Source organism: Salvelinus sp. IW2-2015, unplaced genomic scaffold (assembly GCF_002910315.2).
Source record: "Salvelinus sp. IW2-2015 unplaced genomic scaffold, ASM291031v2 Un_scaffold3588, whole genome shotgun sequence".
Taxonomy (NCBI): domain Eukaryota; kingdom Metazoa; phylum Chordata; class Actinopteri; order Salmoniformes; family Salmonidae; genus Salvelinus; species Salvelinus sp. IW2-2015.
The window spans coordinates 48,991-58,462 of NW_019944866.1; the positions used below are offsets into that span (position 1 = coordinate 48,991).

Below are 9,472 nucleotides of genomic sequence, written 5' to 3' on the forward strand. Positions count from 1 at the left end.
GGGAAAGTGTGGAGAATGTATTCCACTAAGTCCTTGCTAGCATCCCAAATGGCAACCTAGTCCCTATTTAGTGCACCACTTTTGACCAGAGCCCTATGTAAAGATAGTGCACTATATAGGGAATAGGGAGTCATTTAGGGCAAACCCCTTGATCAGGTCGAGCTCGATCCTTGTTGTCATTTCTGCTTTTTAGAATGAATCAATCTCCCATGCTCACGCACAAGGTGAGTCACTCAAACAGGTTATCCAGGGTGACAGTTTCATTTGATTTGAATGACAGATGAGTTTAAAAAAAAAAAAAAAAAAAAGGAGAGTGGAAAAAGAGGTATCTGCTGCAGAAGAAAATACTTTCATTGCACAACTACTGCAGATTGATAGAACATAACTTGTTGGCTTGGGTGTTCAGTCAAACACGTCGAAGCCATCATTTAACAACAGTGCTATAATGTTGGGTCGTGTACAGTAGGAGAAACGTTTTGAACACTGAGTGAAACAGGGAGGCGTTCAAAAAAATTGAAAATGGGACACAGTTTTTTTTTTTCTGTTTGCAACATGTTTTGCTACAGTATTGAACATGACCCTGGTCTGCCCAGTGCCTCATAGCACCAGGTATACTGCAGTATTGAACATGACCCTGGTCTGCCCTGATGAGTCCTTGATTAACACACTTAGTGGTTTCTGGGGAAATACTTTTAACTGGTTGGTTGGTTTTATACTGAGGTGTAATTAGATTGTCAGTTTGATTACTGGGCTCCTTGCTTGCACAATATTTTCCTCGTTGTGTGCTTAGCGTTTCTATTCTTAGAATGGTATGATTAGCTACAGATCCTGAAGGAAGGGCAGAGGACGATGCGTTGTTATGGGGGAAAGTTTCTATCGTCAATGACATGAGGCCCATTGTTTGGCTTAGCAACGACCACGAAGGGTAAAGAAAGTTTCGTAACGTTGGAACCTGTCTTCCTCCGTAGAAGTTCCATACCCATTCACTTAAAATGGGTTTTGCTTGAAATTAACATGCCCATTCACTTACATGTGTTTTGCTTGAAATTAACATACCCATTCACTTACATGTGTTTTGCTTGAAATTAACATGCTGCTTATCTGGCTCTATAATATATCCTTTACTACAGCACTACTAATATCCGACTTTGTTCTAGAAATATTTATCTAGCTAACTGCCTATTGCTAGCTAGTTGGATGGGCAGCTATGACTAACTACTCATGGTGTAATTGTGATAACATACAGAAACTCAAGTCCTTTTGTTCACCCGACTTAGAATACCTCACAATCAAATGCCGACCSTATTACCTCCCAAGAGAATTCTCCTCGGTTATAGTCACAGCCGTGTATATTTCCCCTCAAGCCGGATACCACGATGGCCCTCAATGAACTACACTGGACTTTATGCAAACTGGAAACCACATATCCTGATTTATTGTAGCTGGGGATTTTAAAGGCACATTCAACTTAGTGTATGTAAACTTCTGACCCACTGGAAGTGTGATACAGTGAAATAATATGTCTGTAAACATTTGTTGGAAAAATAATGACGGTGATACAGCCCGACAGGATGCTCTCGATTGTGCATCTGTAAAAGTTGAGGGTCTTAGGGGCCAAGTGCAGGGCGCCAAATTCAAAAACCAGAAATCTCATAATTAAAATTCCTCAGACATACATGTGTTTTATACCATTTTAAAGGTTATCTTGTTGTTAATCCCACCAAAGTGTGGTCACATGTTATGTTAGGTCACACCAAACCACAATAAGCACAGACATTTTTCCAGCCAAAGATAGGAGTCACAAAAAGCACAAATTAGGGATAAAATTTATCACTAACCTTTGATGATCTTCATCAGATGACACTCATAGGACTTCATGTTACACAATACATGTATGTTTTGTTCGATAAAGTTCATATTTATATCCAAAAATCCAGTTTACATTGGCGCGTTATGTTCAGTAGTTCCAAAACATCCGGTGATTTTGCAGAGAGCCACATCAATTTACAGAAATACTCATAAAACATTGCTAAAAGATACAAGTGTTATGCATGGAATTTTAGATCCACTTCTCCTTAATGCAACCGCTGTGTCAGATTTCAAAAAAGCTTACCGAAAAAAGCAAACCATGCAATAATCTGATACAGCGCTCAGACAACAAAGCAAGCCATACAGATATCCGCCATGTTGTGGAGTCAATAAAGTCAGAAATAGCATTATAAATATTCACTTACCTTTGATGATCTTCATCAGAATGCACTCCCAGGAATCGCAGTTCCACAACAAAAAATTGATTTGTTCGATAAAGTCCATAATTTACGTCCAAATACCTCCTTTTTGTTCGCGCGTTTAGTACACAATCAAACTCACGACGCGCGGGCAGGTCCAGGCGAAAGTTCAGACGAAAAGTCATATTACAGTTCGTAGAAACATGTCAAACGAAGTATAGAATCAATCTTTAGAGTGTTTTTAACATAAATCTTCAATAATGTTCCAACCGGAGAATTCCTTTATCTGTAGAAATGCGATGCCCTAACTCTCACCTGAGCGTGCTTGATCAGCTCATGCCAGACACCTGACTCATCAGCTCCCATTCCCCCCTCCTTCACAGTAGAAGCATCAAACAAGGTTCTAAAGACTGTTGACATCTAGTGGAAGCTTAGGAAGTGGAACATGCCCCAGTTCCACTGTATCTTGGATAGGCAAAGAGTTGAAATACTACAAACCTCAGATTTCCCACTTCCTGGTTGGATTTTTTCTCTGGTTTTTGCCTGCCATATGAGATTCTGTTATACTCACAGACATCATTTAAACAGTTTTAGAAACTTCAGAGGGTTTTCTATCCAAATCTACTAATTATATGCATATTCTAGCCTTTAGGACTGAGTAGCAGGCAGTTAACTCTGGGCACCTTTTTTTCCAAGCTACTCAATACTGCCCCCCAGTCCCAAAGAAGTTAACCTCTTGGCGCACGGATCCCTTTAACGGGATCGTTTTCGTAAACAACCGTTGAATTGCAGAGCGCAAAATTAAAAAAAAAAATACTATAATTTTTTTTGCTCCATGAAATCACAAGTGAAATATACCAAAACACAGCTTAGCTTGTTGTTAATTCACCTATCGTGTCAGATTTAGAAAATATGCTTTACAGCAAAAGCAATCCAAGCGTTTGTCAGTTTATCGATCACTAGACAAAACATTACGAACAGCTAGCAGCAATGTAGATTGTCACGAAAGTCAGAAAAGCAATAAAATTAATTGCTTACCTTTTGATAATCTCGGATATTTGCACTCACGAGACTCCCAGTTACACAATAAATGTTCCTTTTGTTCGATAAATATTATTTTTATATCCAAAAACCTCCATTTGGTTGGTGCGTTATGTTCAGAAATCAATAGGCTCCAGCAGTCATGAAAGGAAGACGAAAATTCCAAATAGTATCGGTAAAGTTCGTAGAAACATGTCTAACGTTTTTTTACTCAATCCTCAGGTTGTTTTAACATAAATAATCGATAATATTTCAACCGGACGGTAAACATTCAATACTAGAGAGAAAGAAAATGTTGAGCTACAACTTTCGCGCGCATGAACTAATCAAAGGACACCTGGCCATCCACTGACGCGTTCTGATAAATCTCGCTCATTTTTCAGAATAAAAGCTTGAAACTATGTCTAAAGCCTGTTCACAACCTGTGGAAGCCATTGGAAAAGGAATCTGGTTGATATCCCTTTAAATGGAGGATAGGCAGGCAATGGAACAGGGATTTTTCAAAATAAGAGGCACTTCCGGGTTGGATTTCCTCAGGTTTTCGCCTGCAAAATCAGTTCTGTTATACTCACAGACAATATTTTGACAGTTTTGAAAACTTTAGAGTGTTTTCTATCCTAATCTGTCAATTATATGCTGGAATATGGAACGTTTACATTGGGAACGTTATTTTCCAAACATAAAAATTCTGCCTCCTTGCGTCAAAAAGTTTTAAACAGCTTGGAAAATTTCAGAAAATGTCATGGCTTTAGAAGCTTCTGGTAGGCTAATTTACATCATTTGAGTCAATTGGAGGTGTACCTGTGGATGTATTTCAAGGCCTACCTTCAAACTCAGTGCCTCTTTGCTTGACATCATGGAGAGTCTATAGAATCAGCCAAGACCTCAGAAAATGGTAGACCTTCACAAGTCTGTTTCATCCTTGGGAGCAATTTCCAAACGCCTGAAGGTACCACATTCATCTGTACAAACCATAGTACGCAATGATAAACACCATGGGACCATTTAGCCGTCTACCGCTCAGGAAGGAGACGCGTTCTGTCTCCTAGAGATGAACGTACTTTAGTGCAAAAAGTGCAAATCAATCCCAGAACAACAGCAAAGTACCTTGTGAAGAGATGCTGGAGGAAACAGGTACAAAAGTATCTATGTCCTCAGTAGAACGAGTCCTATATCGACATAGGCTGAAAGGCTGCTCAGCAAGGAAGAAGCCACTGCTCCAAAACCGCCATAAAAAAGCCAGACTACGGTTTGCAACTGCACATAGGGACAAAGATCATACTTTTTGGATTAATGTCCTCTGGTCTGATGAAACAAAAATAGATCTGTTTGGCCATAATGACCATCGTTATGTTGGAGGAAAAAGGACAGGCTTGCAAGCCGAAGAAAACCATCCCAACCATGAAGCACGGGGTGGCAGCATCATGTTGTGGGGTGCTTTGCTGCAAGAGGGACTGGTGCACTTACAAAATAGATGGCATCATGAGGAAGGAAAAGTATGTGGATATATTGAAGCAACATCTCAAGACATCAGTCAGGAAGTTACAGCTTGGTCGCAAATGGGCTTCCAAATAGACAATGACCCAAGCATACTTCCAAAGTTGTGGCAAATGGCTTAAGGACAGCAAAGTCAAGGTATTGGAGTGGCCATCACCAAGCCCTGATCTCAATCCATAGAAAAAGTGTGGGCAGAACTGAAAAAGCATGTGCGAGCAAGGAGGCCTACAAACCTGACTCAGTTACTCCAGCTCTGTCAGAGGAATGGGCCAAAATTCACCCAATTTATTGTGGAAGCTTGTAGAAGGCTACCTGAAACGTTTGACCCAAGTTCACAATTTAAAGGCAATGCTACCAAATACTAATTGAGTGTATGTAAAATTCTGACCCACTGGGAATGTGATGAAAGAAGTAAAAGCTGAAAAAATTATTCTCTCTCCTATTATTCTGACATTTTACATTCTTAAAATAAAGTGGTGACCCTAACTGACCCAAGACAGGGAAATTTACTAGGAATAAATGTCGGGAATTGTGAAAAACCTGAGTTCAAATGTATTTAGCTAAGGTGTATGTARACTTCTGACTTCAACTGTATATACTGGTAACACTGCATGTATATCCAGTGTAATAGGACTTTTATCCAGGGTAATGTCTAGGATTCTGCAGATTATTGACAGTGTTCCATTCTTCATASTCATTTATAATTGGCTATCAAAGACAGAACACATTTGTTTACGTTCTGGAAATGTCCATTGTTTTACATCCAATTGTCAGTTCAAGAGGCCAGCAGAAGCGCATATTTTGGGGGGATTTCAAAATGGAAGAGTATAGYCAGCCCTCCGTCCTGTTTTGGCAGGTATTCAGGAGCCTGCTGCACCCCCCTGACTACCAGTCTCGCTTAGAAATAGTGCGTGCTAATTCCAAAACATCCCTCAATCTGACTGCGTCTACCCTGAGTAAAACGGGGACCTTACAGGTAAGATACTGGATGGTGCCTAAAACCAACTTACTCTCTTCAGGTTCTGAACGGGTACCTTTTGGCTTCTTCTGTGGCCAGGCATCTACTGTTGGTGCCCGATTAACTGTAGTGTAATTCAACCACTTGTTGTGATTGATGGGAGTGTTAATGGGGTAATCTTGATGCTTCCAACATGGGCTTTGCTCCATGCAGAATCCCCCATGTATCCGTTTTCCTCATTGAAAAGCAGAGCGTTCTATGGCCCTTGTTAATATCCCTTACTGTAGCTTTATCAGTCAGGCTGTATCTGAGCTTTGTACAGCAACATCATCCTTATCATCACAACCTAACTAACCTCTTCACAGGAACACAGAGAGGTAGCCTGCTTTATTTCCATCTCCTCTCTGTCTTCGGGGCTAGCCTAGCCTGGTCTCAGACACTAGCCTAGCCCTGCTCAGACGCTAGCCAGCCTGGTCTCAGACATAGCTAGCCCTGGTCTCAGACGCTAGCCTAGCCTGGTTCAGATGCTAGCCTAGCTGTCTCCGACGTAGCCTGGTCTCAGATGCTAGCCTAGCCTGGTCTCGACGCTAGCCCTGTCTCAGATGCTAGCCGTAGCCCTGGTCTCTCCGCTAGCCCTGGTCTCAGACGCTAGCCTACGCCCTGGTCTCAGACGCTAGACTGGTCTCAGACACTAGCTACCCGTTCAGATCCTAGCCCTGGTCTCAGAACTACGAGCCTGTCATGCAGCACCTAGCCTAGCCCTGGTCCAGACACTAGCTAGCCTGGTCAACGCTAGCCTAGGCCTGGCTCAGACACTAGCCTAGCCTGGTCTCAGACCTCGCTAGCCTGGTCTCAGACGTAGCCTAGGCTGGTCCTCAGACACTGAGCCTAAGCCTGGTCTCAGGCTAGCTAGCTGGTTCAGATGCTAGCCTAGCCTGGTCTCCGCGCTAGTTACCCTGGTCCAGATGCCTAGCCGAGCCCCTGTAGCATACCTGGTCTCAGACGCTGGCGTAGCCCTGGTCTCAAGACGCAAGCTGGTCGAGACGCTAGCTACTGGGCTCAGATGCAGCCACTGGTCTCATGACACTAGCAGCCCTGGTATCAGAGCTAGCCTAGCCCTGGTCTCAGATGCTAGCCCTGGTCTCAGACACTAGCCTAGCCCTGGTCTCAGACACTAGCCTAGCCCTGGTCTCAGATACTAGCCTAGCCCTGGTCTCAGATACTGGTTGTGTGCTTGCCAACTCCAAATATGGCTTGGCATGATAGCACAAACAGACTGATACAAAGTTGCATTGAATAATGTACTTTACAGCACAGTCACAGAATACATGGTTTTATTATGGTAACAAGTTCTAGTTACCATAGTGATAATATTTTTAGTTAGCCTATTTACTGAATGACTTCCTGCTTTCTATAGCAATCACTGACCCCGAGCAGACAGAGGAGGAGAGAGGACGAGGAGGGAGATGACGAAGATGTGGATGATGAAGAGGAAGATGATGATCTTGAAGAAGTCACAGACGATGAATGAATTGGAAATCTGTTTTGATTAGTTTCTTTTCATTCATGGTGGGATGAGGTTTTCTAGCAAATAGTGTGTTCTTTATGGCCATGAAATGATGTCCTAAACAGGGRCCATAGGGCTCTGGTCAAAAGTAAGTGCACTATATAGGGAATAGGGTGCCWCTTGGGACAGAATAATATTCACGTAAAGTGTTTTTAACCCAGAACAGCAGTCGTTATTATTTCCAATTCTGGAGCTGAAATAACTTATATGTTATTGTTTTTAACCATTTCATTGACCAAAGGGATGGTGGGATATCAATGTCTTTGTAATGTGGCAGTATTAATGTCTACTTRTATTTGTATATAACAAAGTGCCAAATCTGTATTTGTTTTGTGTGGCAATGTTGCCTGTATTGTATAAGCCTTCCAGAATAGAAACCTGTTGTTCTATGGAATAAAGTCAGTGGACTCAACAATGGAAGTCAGAAATTGTTCAGAAGTCTTAATCTGACCCTTCAATGTCTTGTTGTTGCCATGTAGACTTATTGGCACCATGTGTTGAATGATACACAGTCACAGTGGTGATAACAGGAGGGTTTAGTTGCAGTTGAAACTGACTCACACTGGTCATAATGAAGGTGGTGGATTAGACCCATCCAGTCCCTGGTCATAATGATGGTGGTGGATTAGAACTGACCCATCCAGTCCCTGGTCATAATGAAGGTGGTGGATTAGAACTGACCCATCCAGTCCCTGGTCATAATGATGGGGTGGTATTAGAATGACCTCAGCTGTCAATGAAGTGTGTGGGATTAGAACTCGACCATCCAAGTCCATGGTCATAATGAGGGTAGGTGGATTAGGAACTGACCCATCCAGTCCCTGGTCAAATGAGGTGGTGGAGTAGAATTGACCATCATTCCTGGATTGAATGATGGGGGTGGATGAAGACCCATCCAGTCCTGTATAATGAGGTGTGGATTAGAACTGACGCTATCCCAGTCCTGGTCATAATGAGGTGGTGGATTCCCTCCAACAGACATTCAGATCACTGGTGTCATAATGATGGGTGGATTAGAACTGAGCCATGCCAGTCCATCGACTCCATAATGCAGTTGTGTGGATTAGAACTTTGCAAATTCATTTCCATGTCCCTGGTCATAATGAATGGTGGATTAGAATACTCCATCCAGTTCCCTGGGTATACATGACAGCGTGGTGGAAGTAAACACTTCCAGTGCCTGGTCATAATGAGGGTGGATTAGAGACTCCGTCCATAGATATGGATATGACCCATCCAGTCCTGGTCATATCAGAGGTCGGTGGATGTAGAACTCGACCCACGCAGACCTTGGTAATATGACTGGTGGTGGATTAGAATGACCATTAGCCCAAGTCCCTGTCATAATGATAGGGGTGAATTAAACCATCGACATCGATTCTTCTCTGGTCATTAGAGTGGGTCGGAGTTTAGAATACCGATCCAGTCCTGGTCATAATGATGGTCTGTGGATTAGACACTGACCCAATCAAGTCCCTGGTCAAATGAAGGTGGATTGAACTGACCACATTCCAGTCACTGGTCATAATGATGGTGGATTAAAGTGCCATCAGTCTGGTCTAATGAGGTGATGGATTACGAACTGACCAGCTCTAGTCATGCTCATGGTGACATAATGTTCCAGCCGGTAAGGTGGATTAAACTGACTCATCTCTGGTCATAATGAAGGTGGATTAGAATGACCATCCAGTCCTGGTCCATAATGATGGTGGGATAGACCATCAGTCCCTGGTCATATATTGATAGGTGGGATTGAATGACCCATCCAGTCCTGGTCAATGAAGGTGGATTAGACCCATCAGTCCTGGTCGAATGAGGGGTGGATTAGAACTGCCAGTGCCGTCCTGGTCATAATGAGGTGGTGGATTTAACCACCAGTCCCTGGTGCTAATGACTGGTGGTTTGGGAATTGGTTAAGTGAAGCATAAACTAGCTGGTCCAGTATATGTTTGTGCTGTTCTGGTTAGGAACGCCATGCCTAAACTAGCCTGGTCAGATCTGTTTAGTAAAGCACTAACTAGCCGGTCCCAGATTGTTTGTGTGTCTTGTTAGTAGCCTAAACAGCTGGTCAGATGTGTTATTGATGCTGGTCTTTTAGTAAGCCACTAAACTAGTGGTCCAGACTGTTTTTGGCTGTTTGTTTAGGAGCTAAACTAAGCCTGTCAGCTTTGTGCTGTCTGT

At 42.7% G+C, this 9,472-nt stretch overlaps 1 protein-coding gene across 1 annotated transcript in view; it reads left to right on the forward strand.

The window, feature by feature from the left end:
* The window catches only part of cibar1 (CBY1 interacting BAR domain containing 1), a 31,004-nt gene extending 23,276 nt beyond the window's left edge, over positions 1 to 7,728 (forward strand). Inside the window, exons 8-9 of the mRNA XM_024143006.2 lie at positions 5,623 to 5,742; positions 7,142 to 7,728. Of these exons, the coding sequence (XP_023998774.1) occupies positions 5,623 to 5,742; positions 7,142 to 7,255 (234 nt within the window). The 3' untranslated portion in view covers positions 7,256 to 7,728. The remainder of the gene's footprint in view (positions 1 to 5,622; positions 5,743 to 7,141) is intronic.
* Positions 7,729 to 9,472: the final 1,744 nt, after the last annotated feature.